The 21,765-nt window shown below is 35.6% G+C and overlaps 2 protein-coding genes across 2 annotated transcripts; both read left to right on the forward strand.

Moving 5' to 3' along the window:
- The first annotated feature begins 699 nt into the window (after positions 1–699).
- On the forward strand, positions 700–4,008 carry LOC108949893 (cannabinoid receptor 1-like). The gene is made up of 3 exons (XM_018813897.2): positions 700–872; positions 1,852–2,419; positions 3,012–4,008. The coding sequence occupies exons 1-3, from the start codon at positions 770–772 to the stop codon at positions 4,006–4,008; spliced, it is 1,668 nt and encodes a 555-aa protein (XP_018669442.1). The 5' UTR covers positions 700–769.
- A 1,384-nt stretch (positions 4,009–5,392) lies between these two features.
- Positions 5,393–21,753, forward strand: LOC104266263 (IgGFc-binding protein-like). Its single transcript, XM_009862023.3, has 32 exons — positions 5,393–5,549; positions 5,820–6,016; positions 6,175–6,434; positions 7,048–7,236; positions 7,823–7,961; positions 8,372–8,462; positions 8,707–8,862; positions 9,289–9,430; positions 9,877–9,988; positions 10,116–10,216; positions 11,158–11,342; positions 12,348–12,482; positions 12,896–12,993; positions 13,360–13,537; positions 14,012–14,183; positions 14,877–15,022; positions 15,257–15,367; positions 15,548–15,728; positions 16,006–16,126; positions 16,426–16,561; positions 16,931–17,060; positions 17,388–17,495; positions 17,707–17,798; positions 17,985–18,132; positions 18,278–18,348; positions 18,840–19,040; positions 19,261–19,425; positions 19,859–20,031; positions 20,566–20,710; positions 21,008–21,172; positions 21,523–21,644; positions 21,725–21,753. Exons 1-30 carry the CDS (start codon positions 5,487–5,489, stop codon positions 21,149–21,151), a joined length of 4,290 nt encoding a protein of 1,429 aa, XP_009860325.2. The 5' UTR covers positions 5,393–5,486; the 3' UTR covers positions 21,152–21,172; positions 21,523–21,644; positions 21,725–21,753.
- The last annotated feature ends 12 nt before the right edge of the window (positions 21,754–21,765 follow it).

Consider the following 21,765-nt stretch of genomic DNA (forward strand, 5'->3'; position numbering starts at 1 on the left):
ATATTCCAATACTTGCCAATATCGGCCACGCGTTGAAGTAAAAACGTATGCGCTATATGTTCTATAAATATCCCTGCACTATGTAGGGGCAAACTATTACTATACACGCAAGAGTATCCTAATTTTAAACCTTAATTACACCAATGCAGCTATTTTAGTTGGGATTTTTTTCGAAATTTCCCTTATGAGTGGGAAAACCAGGTACAGTCGAAGAGTTGTTAATGTATTGGTAATTATGATGTAATAAGCCCTAATTAGCGAGGCTCGATACGGCTCTGACACGCCTGATCACTAATTCATGCAGCAGACTCCAGTATTAATGGGCCTAACTATATTGCAGAGTATATAGTAGTAGCACTCACGCTGTGGATGCATGATATTAGTTTGCGGAAGTAATTCGTATGAAGTTACAGTTACACGAAATTTAGGTCATGTTGAATCATCGACACACCAGACAGATTTGGCAGAAAAAATCGTGTCGGTATAAATAAACAGTAGGCCTAATTACTCAGTTACCTGACAAAGACGTCTATATGCAAATTTGACAACGTTTGCCATTTCTGCTTAGGAAATATTACATTTAACATCTAGGTTTGATCGCTTTTAAAGTTAAATGTATATTGTACTCCTTATGGGTGAGGGCATGCGTCGAGGGACCTAGAATTTCGGCAAGAGTTAGCCCGTTACCACTAAAAGCTTACAACAATGTTTTTGCAGGATTGAAAACAGAATTCTATTATTGCAATTGTTTGTTTATATAAGTTAAGAAATGAAAATTTCAACTTCGTTCGCTTTTATTTTACTTCTAACCAAGTTTGATGATGGTTGTACGATGACAGCAACAGAGCCATCGCACGAAGCGGAAAATAAAAGTAAGAATAGTTTATTTAACTTTAGCTATAGATGTAATTTTTATAGACTCTCTTCATGCACAATTTTAATATCATTTTTTAAATTAATTTGCAAATCTGCATTATACGAACGTGTAAGATGGGGCATATTTTTATTCTCTTTTCTCGTCATATTTGGTAGTACACAAAGAATCTTGACAGAATAAAATATCGTATTCTTACGACTCTAAAATAGCGTTGTTAAAGTTAAAAACACGATTAGGAATCTGATATAATATATTCTAACGGTATCCATCTTACTCCTCTGTACTATAACTGTTTTTGATTTTGGTTGTTTTTGTGTATTGTACACAACGACAAACGTACCAGATTTGTCAAATAGATTTCGCGCTTTATAATCACTATCGAGTTTCCCGGCTTTTGTGCCGCTAGCTTGATTGGGCGTGCATGGCGCTTTCTGTTTTTTGCTTGCGTTTTAGCAATGCAAACTGTTTTCACTTCAGTATACTATAGTTTGAGTCAGTTTTGTTTATGGTGAGTTAGTTGTCGTTTACCCGTGTTTTGTGTATTTTAGCCCTAAGTTAAAGTTGTTGTATGAAAGTAAAGTTGATGTATTGGTTTTTTTATAATATGCTACAATGCTACATAAACTATTAATTGGTCTATAGATAGTATACGTAAGATGAGCCATGTTTTCATTTTTATTGTCTCCCTTGGCAGTAAACAAACAATATTTACAGAACAATTTAAAACTCGCGACTATAAATGAGTTGATTGTTAAGAAACGTGGGGTAAGATGGGACACCAAGATTGGACACCACAGAATATCCGAATGTTCTGATGGTCGTGAGGATACGATTTTAGAATTCTTTGAATGTTATTTGTTTACTACCAAATTGGACGAGAAAATAGAATAAAAATGTGTCCTATCTTCCCCCACCCTACTATATATAAATTATGTGCTAAGCTAACGGTATATTGTTTTTAATTTTTATTTCAGCTCTGAACTTTTCGACGTATAAAAACTGTGTGCCGTACCGAGGCAAAACTATAACTCCACGTTCAGACGAAATATTGTGTTGTAATACAACGTACGATGAGTTCACCCGTCGATGGTACTTTGGACAGATGTACCTCAGTGAAGTATTCGAAAGTCTTCGGGCTTGGAAATGTCCACAGTTCGAATCCGAGTGCAGGCAGCCGATTTTTGCCTTCACAGATTTCACACGGCTGGTATATAAACGGGCATGCAACTATACCGACTTTAAAAAGACCTGCTTGAATACCGTGAAAGATTTCGTCGACCCAAGCAACAGTTCTGGACTTACATCTAACGACTCAAATGAATGGTCATTAATCTTACGTGAACTTAGCCAGCAAAGTGTGCCAATAGATCCAGCACCCCCGCCGTGCGTGCAAGTTGCATTATACGATGCTGGTCGAAAATTTGGCGAGTATTACGAAGCAATTTCGACGTTTTTACCATTCTGTGGTATACTATGGTGCGGTACTGCTGCAAATTCAAGCATGACACGTTCGTTTTCATTGTGGTCATGCATGAACACCGGGTAGGTTACGAAATTATAATCTTCTATATAAGTCTGGGTTAGGATATATAGTAAGTTGGGAGAAGACCCCAACACCTCTTCGTTCTTTTTTCTTGTCCCATTTTGTATAGTAAAAATAAGAACATTCAAAAAATTATAAAACCGTATCCTCATGACTCCCATAGATCGTTGTTAATTGTTTAAAATACTATTTAGATATTTAGATATTATGTGCTCAAGAAATCTCGTCCCCCACCCTACATAACCATACATGTTTTCATCTATTTTATCGCCTCCTTTAGTGGTGGACAAAGAATATTTAAAGAATTGCCCGACATTTAGGTTTATTTACTCAGTGACGAAGGATAACTTTTTTTTATTTTGGATTGACTTGTTCGGAATTTCGAGCTAAATATTAGCTGCTGAAGCTGTGAAAAACACGCACGAACTGTCAATTCTTGGGGTTCATAACCTTGAGATAGTTGGCCTTTTACTGAACCTAATGAGAAAAAATCCAAGTAAACATATTTTGACCCCCTATACCACACCACGCAAATGCCCTTTCTCCATGTACATGTATTACGTCTAATGAACTTCTATCTTTATGTTTCAGATGCAGAGCAAGTATTATGATTTCCTTCATCATTATCATCCTGCTTGCCACTATGACGATTTTAGTAAACGGATGCGTAATATTGGTCTTTATCAGGAACAAAAAGTTGCTCAACAGTCAAGGAATTTACAAAACGTCATTAGCGTGCGCTGATTTTCTAGTGGGGGCGTTTGTGTTAACCACATGCGCGCATAGTCTGTATAGTTTTCCTATGACAGGCAGAAACACGGGGCAAGCGTCATCCAACTTTGAAGTCGGGCCTCTGAAGTCTGTTTTTAACGATTCGTACATGATGGCAGTCGGTTTTGTCACAACACTTTCAATTTCGGTTTCGATTTACAGCTTAATGCTGGCGAGCTTTGACCGGCTTTCGGTCGTAAGAAAACCGTTAAAGTATAACCTGGCATCTGCGAAAGAATTTTCGATACGCGCCACGCTCGTCTTATGGTGCGTGGCTTTGCTTTTCTCCGTACTACCGTTCATGGTACATAGCTTACGTTTTAGCATTGTAGCCTCGCTTTTGGTCGCATCGTCCGGTTCCAGCGCTCTTATAGTTTACTGTTTTTCATTTGTTATCCCTCTAATAACGACCTGGGTCGTTACGGCAGCAACATGCTACTACTCGTTCAGCCACGCCAGGGAGCGAATGGCAAACGATTTTAAAACGGAGTTCAAATTGGCGAAAACACTTATTATAATGGTTAGCGTTTTTAGCCTGAGTCTTTCACCCACAATATGCTCGCTTGTTGGGGGTTTGCTAGCCCGTGGAATATATTACCACCGTCCAGGGTCTCTGGTCCCATCTGCGGCCTCAGTTTACGTCAGTTTTGAATTTGTTTCAGTCGTTATATTACTGGCTAACAGTTCTTGGAATTTTTTTATCTACAACGCAAGAAATGAAAGTTTTAAAACAGCAACGCGTCAGCTTTTCAAGGTTCCCGAAAGTATTTCCAATACAGCTCGGGTTTCAGCTACTACTGTGACTACGGCAAACTAAACGCTTTCTTTTGTTTGTGTTTTTTTTTAAACGTTTTCGAAATGATGTTTAGCGTTAGTCGTTTTGGATTTCTTTTGTTAATTCACCGTTGATGTTTCGTTTTTCCCAATTTCCCAAAACGAAGCGTGTATTTGTCTGTTGTGGGTAACTGAATACATTTAATTGTTCTTATGCAAAATGTGGCGTTGTTTTTCCTATGCTAGGTTAATATAAACGTTGTACTGAATTCCTATGTATATCAAAAGTATATATAAGACAACATTCAAAGCAGTCGTGTGCCATGCCGTTTATGCTTTAATGCGACCGTAGCGAGAGAAAATGAAAGATCACCGACAAATTTAGGATTAAAGTTCTGTTGTAAGCATGCCATATATTTTAAAGGATTTTAAAAGATACGTTGACAGTGTGTATTGGCAAACCGTTAGCTGTACCACTAAAACTCAAGTTTATCAAAAGGTTATAAACATGTTTAAATGAAAAATGAGTTTCGAAAAATAGGTTATTTTTTAAAATAATACTGAATAGAGTACATACTTTCACAGGCCACCTACGGAGTTCTCTTGTGTATTCATAACTTTCTTTGTGGTGACGCTTAGGAATTTAAGCTACGCTGAATGCTACAAAACCGTAACAGTTCAACTAAAACGTGATTTTGTCTTAGATTTATATTGTGTAATAGGGCGGGAGAAGGCAGGACACCTTTAGCACATGATATCCAAATTTTCTGATCGTGTATTAAACAATTAACGACCGTATATCTTGGAGTCGTGAGAATACAATTTTATAATTCTTTAAATGTTATTTTTACTACCAAATGGGAAAAGAAAATATAGAAAGAAAAAGTGTCGCACCTTTTTCCAACCTACTATATTTGTATATAGATTCCTTTAAAATGCAAAAATATCAAGTTAAAACATAAAAAAAAACTGTTTTTACGAAAGCGCATAAACAGGCGAAAATTAACAACTATTCAAAAATAATTAGAAAATAGTCGTAGCGGAACGCCGGTAAGTAATATGGATAATATGAACGGAGAAATGCTCAAAGCTCTCTGCCCCTTTTTCTCGAAGCGTTATATAAATATGCGTGCCTATACCTGTTTTTAGGGGGTACAGATTAGAGCTTGGAAAAGCGTTGCAGTTAAGATATAAGTGCTGTTTAAAAGAAGACAGAATCAAAGACTGTGGTTTCATAAAATCTAAATTAAATTAAAGTATAAGTGATGGGTAGAATGGTTTATGTTTTATTGCCCCATTTCTTAGGAAATATATAAAAAAATACATAAACATTTAAATTTACCCGTATATCCTCTTGTCTCTTAAAGAGCGTTTTTATTTGTCAAAAACCCCCCCCCCCGGGGAAACATTATGTGTTAATGGTATCTATATCTTACCCCGCTGTACTATACATTAAATTAATCCCTTATTTTTGAAGATTCTGTTTTACTATCTCGTGCATATTAACTGCCGAGGTAGAAAATGGCAGCATTCCAAATTTTGTTTTGCTTTCTGCTGCTTGGATTTCTGCATGCGTCCGGCCAGGTAAAATGTTGCGTAACATGTCTGTACTATATAATAGTTTTGTGTTAGAAGATTTATGTTTTGACTCACTTTTATCGGCCCAGTTGGGGGTAAACAAATAATACTTAGTCTTAAAGGATTGCATTACAATATCCCCGCGCCTCTAAAGTAGCGTTATTATTAGTTAATTCAAAATACGATCAGAGAATATTAGATATTATTATGCTAACTGTATACTTATAACCCTACAGTACTTTATATACACGTGTTAAAAGATTCCTTTATCATTAGACAACATGCGCTGTACAGCCACCTTCAACAACAACATTTAAAGCCGTGTTGCTGGAAAATCTGGTGAATGTAACTCGCGCGCACTTTGTCAAAAACTCTGTAGGCGCTGATGGGTTTTCCAAAGTAAATGCGGATCAAAAATACGAACTGTTCGATCTCTTTGCTGCACGATATGATAACTCGGCTTCCACGCAAGCGTAAGTGCATTTACTTTAAATACAAATATGACAGTTCATATGTTTGTCGTTTATTCCCTTCTTTACATGTATTGAAGTGAAGCGATCTAGCCATCGTTTTCGTGTTAACGACTGTCGTTGCCACGCCACGCATGGTTCAATAAGTCACATTCATTCAGATTTCTTGCCGGATTTTTGGACATTCTCTATTCCACGCCGACGCCAACAACAACTGAATCACATCTTTCCAAGGTAGTTGAGTTGATAAAAATTGGCGACGTTGATTCGGCGCGAGTTGAAACTCGCAACGCAATAGCGGCTGGAATGCGTTCAAACCACATGCTCAACGCAACAAATAAAGATCGATTGACTATGGCAGAAGCACACGCTTTGGCTATGCTGCTGGATACGATTTTTAACACCATTCGTTCAGAATTAAGTAAGGACTCTTTACAGCTACTTAAACAGTATTTTGTTTTCTAAAATATAGGTATGAATTTATGTTTGTATAGCTGTTTTATAAATCATATTTTGATTTAAAATAATAAATAAATAAATAAATCTTATAATAGCACAGGTATTAAACCGTATTTTGAACAAAGCCTAATTAACGTGTATAGTATTGTGCGGTAAACGTTGGCACAAAATATCCCATATTTCCTGGTCGTGTTTTTAACAACCATATAGTAGAGTGGGGGAAGATGGGACACCTTTTCATTCCTTTTTCGAAACTTATTTGGTAGTAAACAAAAAACAATCAAAGAATTATAAAACCGTATCCTCATGACTACCATGGTCCGTAGTTAATTGTTTAAAACACGATCAGGATATTTGAATACTTTGTGTCAAAGGTGTCCCATCTTCTCCCACTCTGCTACATTTAGTATAGGACGATAAAAGAGAATAAAAACACGAACCCCCTTACACCCTAACCTACTAAAAAATCATAATTATAACTTTTCAAGTCATATTTTTTATTCCGCTTATATACAACAACCTCACTGCTTAAATTTTCCATCCTAAACAGTGTTTCCTGATATTTTTCTGTCCAGGCACCAGAAACTTTGAAGTGTATCTCTCACTAAAAGTCGGCAGCACTCTCGCCTTTGCAATCGACACCACAGGCAGCATGTCGGGCGAAATCAACGCTGCCAAGTCTCGTGTATCTGCTATTATTAACGAAACCACAGGAACGACAGACCAACCGCTTTTCTTCGTTCTCAGTGAATTCAACGACCCAAGTAAGTGCATGAAACCTCCCTTAACGACTGTTTTATGTCATGTGTCATTTTTACATCATGTGTCATGATTATACCATGCTTTTGTCATGTTTATGTCATGCCTATGAAATGTTTATGTCATTTGTATGTATTGTGTCATATTTATGTCATGTTTATGCCATGTTTATGTCATGTTTATATAAGTAGCAGATTTTTTCTAATCAGTCTTGTAGCTTAATTTTTGTAACCACACCTTTCATCGTACACGCCATGGATACTCTTCTGGGGTAATGAGCCAAAACTGGCCTAAATCCCAGGTATTCAACAAAAAGCCTCACCCATGTAGAATACGCTATACAGTTTTTAATATTGGCGACGTGCGTAGGCGTTCCAGCGGTATACGTACATACTTCTTTTACCGGTAAAAGCCAGCATGTTCCGGTTAATTTCCGCCAAACGCAATTCAGTCTGCGTTCTGCATTTTTCGGGGAAATATATTTTTAAATCGACCTTTTTTTAATTTTTCGGAGAATTATATTTAAGAACTTAATTTCTTTTTTATATTTCGATGAAAATTATATTTTTAAACACTATTGTTTTCCAATAGGGGTGGGACCGACGCTAGCCACTACATCACCGACAGCTATTCTGACTGGTTTGAATGCCTTGAGAGCATCGGGTGGAGGTGACGAGCCGGAACTTGCGCTTGCTGGAATATATAATGCTCTCATTGCAAGCACCAAGAGGTACATTTGCCATTATGACGGCGCCGTGTGTATATGCAATTATAATTGCACCGTGTAAAGGAGGTTCATGCATTTGGCCCGAAGTTGATGGGTTCAAGGTTCACTGCTGCTGCTATTGTGGGTTTATAAGCAATTGCTCCAACCTAGTAATCCATTATAGGTTGTTCAACTATTCAGCCATAGTTTAAAAAATTTCTCTCAAAAATTCATTACCCATAAAGTTACACATATGTGGGAGTTCATAAGCGACACAAAGTGTGTGAAATAGAACACACGTTTTAGGACGACTGTCGTTGCCTGCCACGCGAGGATAAACTAACGATTTACTTAGAACGAAAAATACTTTTTTACCAGCCATTTTCTTGTACAATTTTTTAATCTTCTACAATAATCACATTCCGTATTTTTAGATCTGTCGTTTTCATGATCACGGACGCCACGGCAAAAGATGTAAACTTGGAAACGAGAGTCATTGCCCAAAGCGTGATACGAAAAATCCGGGTTGGTAGAAATTATATTTGTATTTTATATTGCTGTTGCTTAGGTGTTGTAGTAAACTAGAACTATAAAGGAATCGTTCGGAATGGTTCTATAAAGTTGGTAACCCGTAAGTGGGAATGAACTGTATGAAACAGAGCACGCGTATTATAACAGCTGCCATTGTCCTACCACGTGAAGATAAATAAATAAAAATATTCTTTTAATTTAAAATATATTTACGTATCTATTCTATCCTTTTATATAGATTGTTTCCCTTCTCACGAAAAATCTCCCGTCCGCTGCTGGGTTTCCACTTTACAACCGAATTTCCTCCAGTTCAGGTGGATTGGTGACAGTTACGAGCAAGAGTGATATTACAGGAACATCTCAACTGTTCAGGGCATTAACCGAGCAAGGACAAGTAATTAAGCTTAAACAACACTTTACTAAATATAAAATTTATTTTTTGATGTCAGCTTAGTGGGCGTGTTTTGCAAGATGCTTAACGGCGATTGCTTCAAACCCAGTTAGTCCCTTATGGGTTGTCTGAATTTTCAGGCATAAATTTATTACAAAAAAATGAAAAAAGTTTTTACAAAATAAACACCTAGCATGAACGTTGTGTACGTGGTAACTCGTAAGTGGGCACAGGGCGTGTAAACCAGAACATTTGTGGTATAACAATATCGTTGCCTTGTCGCGCTACAATAAATAAGTTTCATTCACGGGTATATAATAGGTTGAGGTAAAAAGGTCTGTGTTTTTTCTCATTTGACGTCACATTTGTTGTAAACAGAGAATATTTACAGAATTATGTAACTGTATCCTCACGACTGTATTTTTCCAGGTAAAATTAAAGATCGCTTTGAACGTAACAGCTCAAAACTCAAGCTTTGTTATGGACAGTACCATAACCAGGGTCACTATTCTGCTAACGAGGACAAGTTTAACAGGAAATCTTAACGTTGCCTCCATTACGAATCCTGCAGGTAAATATCTACTACTGTGTGTGGTATCTTAATTTATATTTTAATGTTCCAAGGAGCATTTGCATAACTATATACCAATTTGTTACGACTCCATCTGTTATAGTAAGATTGGGGATAATGGGACACCTTTTCATCATAGTTTCTCGACTCATTTGGTAGTAAACAAAGGATACTCAATGAACTGTAAAACTGTATCCCAACGACTCCCATTATAGAATGTTTAATTGGTAACTGTTTAAAATACAATCACTATATTTGAATATTATATGTTAAAAGTGTCCCGTCTTCCCCACCATGTTATATTCGATCATTAAAGGCAATGGGTCAAATCAATCGGTACAAACCCCACATCCCATGACGTGCCGAGCCGTAGCACCTCACACACACACATATACAAAGTACATTCGATCATTCCTAATATTTATTTGCTGTACTTTGTTGTTTAGGCTCTGTCGGTTTCAAGGAACTCGTCAACAACGATGGTTTAGTTCTTATCCAATTAAACAGTACCGTACCCGGAAAATACTTCATTAACTTGGTTGAAGAAATTAGCTTCTCGTGAGTAAAGAAACATTTTACAAAAAAAAAAAAATTTTATATTTAATTATTACGTTTACAATTTTTAGAATTGTTGATGTTTTTGCAATTTTGAAAAAGTATTTTTATTTTCAATTCTTTACTTTAGATTGGAGGTGTCTGGATCCAGCGTTTTTGGTGGCCTCCCGACTGTATTTGAAGTCGAAAACGTAACTGGAGCGTTCGTGCACAATAATCAAGCAAGAGCAGGTAACCCTTTGTGTATAGCTTCTGTAAAAACGATATTTATTTATTTAGCGCTATAAGGATAAGGTCTGTATAGAACACGCCTGGGTACAAGGCGTGGCAAAGCTATTGAATTATATTGGCAAAAATTCGGTGTGACGTAGGTAAGTCTTTTAACTGTATTGAAGCTTAAACTGTTGCAAGAATTTTCAAGCGTGGGCGAAAACTTTTTTCTGCGTCAGCACGCAAGATAAACAAGCGTGACGCATGGTAGAATATGTCTCTACGCTGACAGCGAGACAGGTCTACGTGACTAAAATACTGGGTGATATATACATGACGTAACGCTGGTGGTACTTATACGTGATGCTATGCACAGAGCTTTGGGTCATTATTTCACTCCTATGTTTGAGTGTAAAAACAAGGGCTGCATTTTTGAACAGCCACGCATTTTTACCTGTACTTTTAATATATGTGCACACGTGCGTGTTAAAACACGAACGCATTTCTGCCATGATTTTTAATCTGTACTTTTGATCTAAAAAGCAGACTGGCATTTTTAGCAGCGACGCGTTTTAATCTATATACTTTATTACTTTTCCTCCTCCATGGCGTGCTGTTGTATATATATCGACTGTCGTTTTGCTAACTCCCCTCTATCTTAGTTTAAACTAATTTGATCCTCGCTGTCATATTCCAAAGATAATTAAATCAATGAAAGCCAACCCTTTTCGTCCGGCTGTGTGCGACTCTTTATAATTGGCGGTGTTTAAGTGCGCCAATTCCGGCCGAACGGGAGTTAAATCTTCGATGTTAAAAACGATCAAGACATTAGACTTCTTCAACAAAAGTACACCTTTGCTGCTACAAAATAAGTAACGAACAAACTTGTTCGCCTAAATTATCACCTCTTTATTGTAAGAAAACACAAGCCATAAAGTGGTGATATCCAAACTGTTTTCCAGGCAATGAAGCTCATATCGTGGTTGACATGTTCGGGGATCTCAGGGGAACACAACTAGAAGATATTTGTTTGATGACACCGGACTTTACACTCATTCAAGCAATTCCAGTGGCTAGATGTGGTAACGGTTTAGAAGAATACAGAACCATACCAACTTTCACAATACCAACGCAACCATTCTTAATCGTAAGTGAACTGTAAAAAATAAGTTAAATATAGGTATTTTTTCTGCCGCCGTTGGTCACTGGTTTGAAGGATCACACTGTAACCATGGAGTAACAGGTTCGATTTTCGATGCTGCTATACCATTGTAGGCGTGTGTCTTTAAAAAAGACATTAAATTATATTTGCTCCAACTCAGTTGTTAGTCGTCACCAATAAATTGTCCAAGTTGTTAGTCATATCATGGCCTACTCAATACATTGAGTAGGCCATGGTCATATAAATAAAACAATAACCTACTATGTGGTAACTCAAGACAGCAGGAGATGTACGAAACAGAACACCCGTGTTATAACGCCTGTCGTTGCCCTACCACGCGATAATATAGTAGGGTGGGGGATGATGGGACACCTGTTCATTCTATTTTCTCTTCAAAATTGGTAATATTCAAAAAATTATGAAACTGTATATTCACAACTCCCATGCACCGTTGTTAATTGTTTAAAACACGATCAGGATATTTGGATATTATGTGCTAAAGGTGTCCCATCTTCTCCCACCCCACTATACATAAGTTACATCCATTCATTCACTCATTGAATAAGTAACACGAAATTTGAAATCTACGTTAATTTAATCTTAAAACGGAAATTGTAATATAACTTTTGGGTGTGGTATTAGCATAAACAGTACCATACAAGTTCAACGGCGACGCGCCTTTAATAATTAATAGATATCAAAACATTCTAATTTTAGAAGCAGGTTGGAAGGGAGTTCAAAATCCCATTCATTGCAAATGGAATATCCAATCATTCATTGTTAACCTTTTCGTTTTATATTGAGCATTCAAACTCATGTGTCTTTGGACAATGCGTGATACCGTTAATATTACACACTAATACATCATCGGGCATTATGTATTATACCACGGTTCCAATGAATACACATGAAAACTCCTACGCTAAAAAGTCGTTTTCTATACTTAATAATAGAATTCTGTGCTTTGAAATTAATATTTTTCCTTTTCAGTTACTTCTTGGGAAAAATAATGTGACCGGTGAAAAGTTTCACCGAGTTGATCCCTGCATTATTACGCCCCTGGTGGCCAATTACCAAATAGACCCGATTCCCGACCAAGTTATTGATTCCGGTTCAGTTATCACCGTAAGTTATAACACCAGTTTTACCAATTAAAGTCACATTAGTAGTTATACAGTACTACACATTTTAACTTTTAGGTGGTGTTGCATATGCTCTGCTCTAACAATTAAACGGGCTTTTACTAATATAACTTGTCAGCTTTACACATAGAAACAAACATAATCGCCTGCGAAGTGACATATACGTGATAGCCTACTCTATTAGCCAGGCGAGAATAATATAGGAAACATTCTCTAAAACTTAATCTTTTGCGAGTTTAGCAGCCACACTTTTATTTGATGCTTTAATTTGAATAAATTCTGCCCGCGTAGAGTTTTTACCGACTGTCGTTTTGCTGCTAATCCACTTCTCTTAACTGTTTAAATTATTCTGATCTTTGTTACTATGAAAAATAAAATCTATGTAATGTAATACAGGTTTCCACGAAATTTACTAACAACGACTTGGCAGATACATTTACATTCGATGTTTCCGATTCAAGGCAATACGTCCAATCCTGGACCCCAGGAAGCGGGTAAAAATAAATCAACAGATTTCCAGTTCTTTTGTAAATTTTATTTGTAAACTAATGTCAGTATATAAGAAACTATATAGCCCGACGTTGCAAAGTAGTTAACGCGTCTGTGGGTACATGTGTATCTTTTGGCATGACCTGCACGGCAATTTCTTCACTCCAATGGTTGATCATGAGTTGACTAAGCTGTCAGCCATACACTACAAAAAAAAACGATCATAAAACATTTGAAAAAATAATTACCCACAAAGTTGCATACGTGGTAGCTCGTAAGCGTACACGAGTTGTATAAACGGAATTATGCTATAACGACTATCGCTGCCCCGCCACGTCAGGATAAAGCAAGTTACATTTATTTTCATGCAGCGTCACGACTTCTATCGCAAAGAGTGTAAATCGCAATGTTCGAATCACAATTAGCGTTCCTAGCACCGCTGAAAACGATGTTATCAGTAAAGTAACGGTGATTGCAACTGCTCAGAATGGGAAAGAATTCGTCTTTACTACTTTCAATGTTATAGTCAGAAATGTTAAAGTCGTGAAGGTATGTATGGCTATACGTGTGTATCAACACGAATATATTGCATGGCAATGAATACCAAATGGATTTTTCACGCGACCCGTGACCATTGGTTTTTACGCTATGTGGTTCACGTGTGCTGTACCTGAATTTCAACGCGAGACACTGGTCGTTTTTTACTAGAATTTGTCACCAATTAAATGTACATGTAGGCTACTTTTTTAATGTTCCCCAAAATATAACACAAACCACAAGGTTACATACGTGGTAACTCGTAAGCGGACACGAGGTGTTTAAAACGGAACATCCGTGTTATAACCAATGTCGTTTTCACATTACGCGTGAATACATAGTTTTCATTCATTCAAATGCGGTTTGATAAGCAGCGCATTGATTTATTGGAAACATAATACAACACTGTGCCCTGTATACATCAGCATTATGATTTGTTTTAATCAAACATAATACCATCTTACCGTAACGTTTTCCGACGCACAGTGTCCAACTTTGATTGCCCCATCTGGCGGGAGTCTGAGTTGCAGTAAATTTAACGCTGAGGGATCCATATGCCAAGTTGTCTGTGAACCAGACTATGTGATTGACGGTGCTCAACAAACGAACTGCACTAATGGCTCGTGGACATTCAACAATTTAAAATGCAGATTTGTCGGTAAATATTGTGAAAATGTTTTTGTTTCATCTTCCCTGACTAATCTATATATATTATATATTTATCCACAATTGTGGTATTTTATAAGGATTGTCCATTTGTCCATTCTTGTTTTCTTTATGTTCTTCGATTTTCACAATCAACACGTATATTATGTAGCTTTTAATCTTTTCAACAAACATTTGCATACTTGAAAGTTGTAAATTGTGTTTTATAAGAAGTTTTAAGGTTTTTGTTATATTTATTCACACTTTTTCCAATAACACTGTAATCTGATTTTTTGTGATGTTAATTCTCACATCTTCTTGATGTTAATTAAATAGGGTGGGGGAAGATGGGACACCTTTAGCACATAATATCCAAATATCCCGATCGTGTTTTAAACAATTAACAACGAACTATTGGAGTCGTGAGGATGTAGTTTTATAAACCTTTAAATGTTCGTTGTTTACTATCAAATGGTACGTAAAAATAGAGTTAAAAGGTTCCATCTTCCCCCACCGTACTGTATGACTTTCGTTATTATAATATAATAATATATAAATATATAATATAAATCCCTCAAAAACAATAGTGAAGCTCTTATTATTATTTAAGAAAGAAAATAAGAGATTAACAGATAAAAATAAAATTTAGCTATTCATAACTTGATAACTATGTTTTATTACTAAATCCTTGAGTAATAAATTGCAGGCAAAAAACAATGCAAAGTGTCTGGAGATCCTCACTACACCACATTTGATGGCAAGAGATATGATTTTCAAGGCACATGTATTTATCAAACAGTAAAAACTACATTCAACTCAACGCGAGGACGTTTAGAACCATTTTCAATCTTAGTAAGTATTTTCATTATACATGCCCATATATATATACTATTTTTCATGGTTGTCAAAATTGTCAGCCATGCATTGAAACGAGAGACTCTATAAAAATTATCATGCATAAAGTTACATATGTAGTAACTGGTAAGCAGGCATGGGGTGTATGGAACAAAACTGTTGTACAATTGTGCTAAGAACTGAGGTATGGTTTTCATTTATGTGAGTATAAAGTTTTATTAATTTGAACAGGTTGAAAATGAATTGAGATCTAAATCGTTTCGAAAAGTTTCTTGGTTCAGAAGAGCATTTATTGACATCAAAGGCACATTAATCGTTTTCAGAAAACGAAGAAAAATTTCGGTAATTATTTTTCTTCCTAAAATAATATATGAATAATGAATATATTATATAAATAAATCATTGAAACCAGTATACTTGTACATTGTGTTGCCACACGTGTGTTATACAGAATACTGAATGTCCTGGAACATTAGGACAAATAAGTTCCGTTCATTCACTAATAAGTGTATTATATTTTAGGTTGATGGCATCTTAGTTAATGTACCAATTCAAATTGAGGTAGACAGTGCGAATATAGTGAATATTAACCAGCGTGGTAGCCTGGTTGTTTTAACAACTTCGTTTGGGCTTACTATCACTTACGATGGCAATGCAAGATTCATTATCACATTATCAGGCTCATACGCAAACTTAGTAACAGGTATATTATGTATATTATATATATAAAGTCTTTTTATTTAGCTTACTGTTATATTCTAGAAGCTGTATTTAACAACACAAACGAAATTTTAGGATTTGCAAGTTAGCAAAATTGGTAGAAGCAGAGGCTTTGCATAAATGTAATGTTACACGCAAGTTGCAACACTTTTAAAAATTTAAAACAGTTTTTACCAATTTTAGAACCTTTTATACTTAAAATTATTGGTTCTGGTTAAGCTGTTACATAATACCGCCTAAAACCCACTTTTGTGTAACAGGCTTGTGTGGTAATATCAATGGTAATGAAAATGATGACCTTCGTTTGGCAAGCAATCATTCAATTCTTGCAAATCCAAATAAGTTTGGCAATAGTTACAAAGTGGGTGGATGGAGTGCAGGGTGAGTTCAGAGTTGTACATACTGGTTTTTCGTTTTAAAAAAATCTTGGGTGTCATTGTTTAAGCACTTTCGTTACGGCCATGCTGGAAACTTCTTGCTTTGAGGAAAAAGCGAGTTATAAATTCATTGCCAAAAAGTGTAAAAATGCTGTTTCACACCATAGTTGTACCCGATAAAAGGACATTTTAGTAAGCATATACAAATTTTGGGCATAAAATAAGTGTTGAATAAAAAAAACAAAAACAACAAGACATAAAATTCGTGTTTTTCCTAAAAAAATAAATTATTTTTATCACTAGGTGTCAGGATGGAGATCCTAATGACGCAGATGGTAACTGTATAGAAGCGAACAACTACAGAAATTTGTGTAATGTGGTGGATGGAAGTTGTTTCACTGAATGTAGAGCTGGGATTAAAACGCCTGATATTGTTCAAGTGAGTTCTAGATGTTGCTACCATTGTCAGTGTGTGTGTTATTAAGCAAGACATTAAGCTGCAATCGCTCCAACCCAGTTGGCGTATGTGTTCATGGGCAAGAAAATAAATGGCTATGCTTTAACCCAGTGGTCTTTTATGGGTTGTCCAGATTGTCAGCCATATAATCACTTACAAAGTTACATCTGTGGTAACTGGTAACTCGTAAACTTACACGCGGTGTGTGAAACAAAAGACCTGTGGGATAATGACTAGCGTTTTTGGGTCAAGCCAGTATCTAAATTGTTAGACTTTTAAAGTTTGATGTGTCGCAAACAGACTTAAGACAAAATGTGCTGTGGACACTAAAAAACAATCCCCACATTACAGGACTGTGTGTTTGACATGTGTGTTACATCTGGAGACCTTCAAGCATTGGAAGAAGCTGTAGCAGATTATGCGGATTCATGCCAAGAAAATGGATTCAAAATTTGTGACTGGAGAAAAATCACAAAAACACGTATGTTGGCAATTTGTTATATTTGTTACAACCCTTAATTGCCGTTCCAAAACATTTTAAACCTTAACTTTTACTCAACAACACCCAAGCCGTATAGTCATATTCTAAGTGGGTGAGATCTTACAGCAGGGCATGCCTTCGGATCTGTGATTTAGGTCAACCCTTTTTTTTACTGTGTGTCGGTCTTTTGCTAAAAACTTTTTAAAAAATTACGGGTGAATGATTTAGCTAACAGCAAAAATACACTTTGTGTTCATAATTTAACCAAATCCACACAAAATTATTTTGTAAAAAATGACTTAATATAAACTTAATTTGTTTTAACAGCGAAAAACTGTCAGCCAAACGCGCATTATGAGCACGAGGGAACTGCTTGTCCAAACAGCTGTATCTTTCCTAACCGAGCTAAAAGGTGTTCCAGACCTAAAATATCAGGTAAATAAATAAATTTCTCTGTTTTATTGCTACCAGACTAAATTGCATTCACCACATTAATCAATGAGGTTCCCTATGTTCCACAACTATGGAATTAAACCAAAGATAATTATTAGCAGCATAATTTAGAATTATTACTTTTTTTAGAGAAATTTTAATTACAAAAATTTTGTTTTGCATATATGCATTGAGATAAAATGACATATTACAGGTTGTGTTTGTGATAGTGGGTATGTATTGTCCGGACAAGATTGTGTGCGACTCTCACAGTGTGGTTGTACAAGTGCTGGCCGGTATTATAAGGTAAGTTGAAAAGAGTATTTACTAGCTATAAATTATAGGGTGGAGGAAAAACAACTTTTCTTTTCTTTTTCTCAACCTATTTTGTAAAAAAAAATCAAGGAAATAAAAAACTGTATCCTCCGACGATGTGCTAAAGGAGTCCCTTCTGATCCCACAGTACTATCATTAACCACCACATATATTTAGGATGGTGATACCTTCTTGAACACTGACTGTACAGAGCGTTGTACTTGCCGAAACACAAAATTAACATGCAAAGCAACATCCTGTGTGGCAGGAGCAGAAAAATGTGGCATTTCACCAACTACACTTGAAAAAACATGCATGCCAATAAGTATGTATTATATATCGATATGTAATATATGTTTGTATAATAAGTATAATATAATTATGTAGTCGAGTATTAATTTGTTTTAATTTTTTTCTTTGTATTTTTAAAATAAATATTAAATTTGTTACAATTTTTATTATTTGTTCAGCAACTGCTACATGCCGTGCTACAGGAGATCCACATTACCGAAGTTTTGACAACAAGAAATTTGATTTCCAGGTAATTATTATTATTATATATAGAAATGCAAAGAAAGTGCAAATATTTCTTGATTGTCAGAATTAAATTTTTGTTTTTAGTATTTCACTAACTCTGTAAATTTGCCACCTGAATAATTTGTGACACTATAGTCTGTAATACCCCGTCAATTAGCTACCAAGTCTGTGCAGGGATTTGGGCGATAAAGTTCTTCACAAACTTTTTAATTTCCCCAGCATTTACATGTCATATGGAGGGATATTGTAGCAAAGCTTGGTTATTTTCCACATACTTATACCATCACTAAGCATGCCTTATAAATTAGGAGTAAATTTCCAGTGGAAAGATTTTAGTAAAGCAAGAAGTTTCCAGTAATAATTTTACAATAAAAACAGTTCTTTAGTAAAACATGCTACAGAATTCAGTAGTAAATTTCCAGATTTTTTTTGTAAATCATGCTAGCAATTTTTTCAGTCAAATCTACATTTTGACCCATATGTTGTTTTATACAGGGAAGCTGCACTTACACAATGGTGAAAACTGTTTCAATGCCTCCAACCCGGAGTTTTGCAATTCGAACTCAACATGAGTTTCGGCCACCCAACAAAATTGGAACTTACGTTAAATTTGTTTACATTGAATTCAGCACCGCTAGCGCAAATTTAACGATTACTTTGGGAAAATTTAATGGAGAATCTTCTGTCTCAGCAAAGGTTTGTTACACCATGGCTTAATTAATACATAGGCTAAGGCTAGGATATAAGCTTTTTCTGAGTTCTGCGCAAAATCTTTATCACTTTAAAAGAGCTTTGTAAATTATATAAAACACAAATATAAAATATGGGTTTTAGGTGCTAACAGTACTTCGTCTTACCCCAAAGTAATATATATTGTCCACAGTAAAACATACTTCAGATTTCCCATGTCTTACAGGTTGAAAATTACTTCATGACCACACAATATATCCGTGACTACAAAGATAGTCTGTTTACTGTGAAAGTACAAGGAAAGGGACCAGTTGTTATTTTCTGTGGAGTTGAAGTGAAATACAATGGACATACGGCGAAAATAACTTTACCAGGAGTATACTCAAACAAGGTAAACCTCAACAAATGGCATCTTATATACTTGTTTATTTACCATTTGATTTAGTTACAAATGGCTAGCACTAATGGTGATATTTTTACCAGTACTCTTTAACTCTCTGCTAACCTCTTGTTCTAGCTTTGATGGTTTATTATAGATACTAAACAGCAAGTTTTCTGTTAAAAAAACAAAGTTTAACATGCTTATAACGGGCTGTTTTTACTACTACACATCTACACTTAGCAATATTTTTTTTAAAAAGCTATAGTCAAAGGACAGTCCGAGTTGTACCACCCAGGGTGCTGGACTGGTAATCCAAAAATCTCACCATGCGACCTTACCCATGCAGAATAGAGTATATGTCAGTATGCGGCTTACAAGAATGCTCTAAGATCCACTATGTTTTAATTCCTACACGAACATTTAAAGATTTAGATTACTCTAGGTAACTGGATTGTGCGGTAATTTCAATGGCAATGAAAATGACGACACCACTACGGCAAATGGGACGTTTACAACTGATTTAAATGAATTTGGAGTCAGTTTTCAACACGGTACATGCGGCACACCTAAACCACCTCCACCTTTGGTCTGCTCTGTGGCGGATATAGCAAAATGGTAAGATATCTGTGTTTGATGAATAAGTTCTATTTGAAAAAGAGACTGGCGATGCCTTTAGGCGAAATATATTTCTCCAGTATTACTAGTAGTATGACTTAATTTTTGTTGGTTACGTTTTCGCAGCACCAGATCATTACTGAACTTTACTATACAAGAATCGTTCAACTATATGAACATCAGATCAGGGCCAGATTTGCGGAATTTATTACAAATCGATATCTGTATTTGGTTTTAAAATGTGTGCTAATTTTTTGGTGGAGAAAATTAAACATATTTTTTGGGGTTGGGCTTAAGACATAATTAATATAATTTTAGGCGGTTTAAGACTTTATTTGTTTCGGCATAAAGATTGGTAGAGTATAAGACATAAACAAATTTTTGATGGGTTTCAATTATATTTATATAAGTAAATTAATAATTTGTAGTCAATTTTGTGTTGAAATTCATATAAAAATTACTCTTTTATTATTTTTTTAAGATTAAAAAAAAATTTATTATTTTTTGTGATTTATTATTTATTTGTTTTGACAGGAATTCTACCAAATTTTGTGGAGTTCTCACTTCTGCTACTTCCATATTTGCGGCTTGTCAAGCAAAACTTGACCTTACAACTCTACAGGACGATTGTGTGTTTGATATGTGTGCAAATAATGGGGGCCTTTCATTGTTACATGAGGTATGTACTTTTCATACCTATAGCCGGAAATTTCATATATTTTCTGTGATATTTTCCCTATGTTTTTTTTTATTTTTACAATAGCTATTTTAGTTGGTCCTTTATATTTTTCTTTATAATGTGGTATTGCTTTTTTCTAAGTTTTGAATGAATTTTGTAATTCAGAAGGCATAAATCTAAAACATAGGCTTCAGTAAAATAAAAATACTAGAAGATGTGTTGTCAACTGAAAATTTCTCTCATCTAAAATATCTCAATTTTTCTTTTTATTCCTAAATAAATACTCTTTTATTGTAGATATTAGCCCTAGCTGTAGAAGAATGCACACCAATCACCGGTCCCATGTGCAACTGGCGAGCAAATCTAAATGTTACGATTCCACCTTGCCCCGCAAAACTCTACCTACCAAGGATGTACATCAGCATGTCCCAATACATGTAGTGACCCAGATTCTGAAGACAAGTAAGTTGTATATTTTTTTATAATTCCTGGAGGTACAAGATTGAAGCAATGTTCATTAAAAGTCTTCTTAATGACACATACGCCTATCAGTATAAACAATGCTTCAGTCGGGCGCTGAAAACAGTTGGTTTAGCGCGGCTCTAACCCAGAGATAATGGGTTCAAGGCTTGCCGTTGCTACCATTGTTGTATGTGTCCCTTTAGACAAGCCACTTAACGGCAATTGTTCCAACCCAGTGTCAGCCATAATTATCAGCCATACATTAAAAAAACAATACTCTAATGCATCAGCAACATCATTAATTTTCTAATGCATCAGCAACATCATTAATTTTTGCATTTTCTATCCAGTTGCCCCCTTCCAAGTACAGAAGGTTGTCAATGCGATTTCAACCACATATGGAAGAATAATAAATGTGTGAGGGAATCTCAATGTGGTTGCATTGCTAAGGGTGTTGGCTTGGTGGAACAAGGTGGATACTTACTACTTACGTTTTTAGTTTATTGTTTACAATTTTGAAGCAAAATATATTTTTATTTCTTCTTTTATCAGGTTACATCAAAACTAATTCAAAATGCACTGAAACCTGCACT

Source organism: Ciona intestinalis, chromosome 11 (assembly GCF_000224145.3).
Source record: "Ciona intestinalis chromosome 11, KH, whole genome shotgun sequence".
In the NCBI taxonomy this organism is placed as follows: domain Eukaryota; kingdom Metazoa; phylum Chordata; class Ascidiacea; order Phlebobranchia; family Cionidae; genus Ciona; species Ciona intestinalis.

Coding starts and splice junctions, on each gene's coding strand:
- LOC108949893 (XM_018813897.2), top strand. CDS start 770: ATGAAAATTTCAACTTCGTTCGCTTTTATTTTACTTCTAACCAAGTTT. Junction 873..1,851: donor GCACGAAGCGGAAAATAAAA/GTAAGAATAGTT, acceptor TTTTTATTTCAG/CTCTGAACTTTTCGACGTAT. Junction 2,420..3,011: donor TGGTCATGCATGAACACCGG/GTAGGTTACGAA, acceptor TTTATGTTTCAG/ATGCAGAGCAAGTATTATGA.
- LOC104266263 (XM_009862023.3), top strand. CDS start 5,487: ATGGCAGCATTCCAAATTTTGTTTTGCTTTCTGCTGCTTGGATTTCTG. Junction 15,729..16,005: donor ATACGCAAACTTAGTAACAG/GTATATTATGTA, acceptor TTTGTGTAACAG/GCTTGTGTGGTAATATCAAT. Junction 19,426..19,858: donor CAGGAGTATACTCAAACAAG/GTAAACCTCAAC, acceptor AGATTACTCTAG/GTAACTGGATTGTGCGGTAA.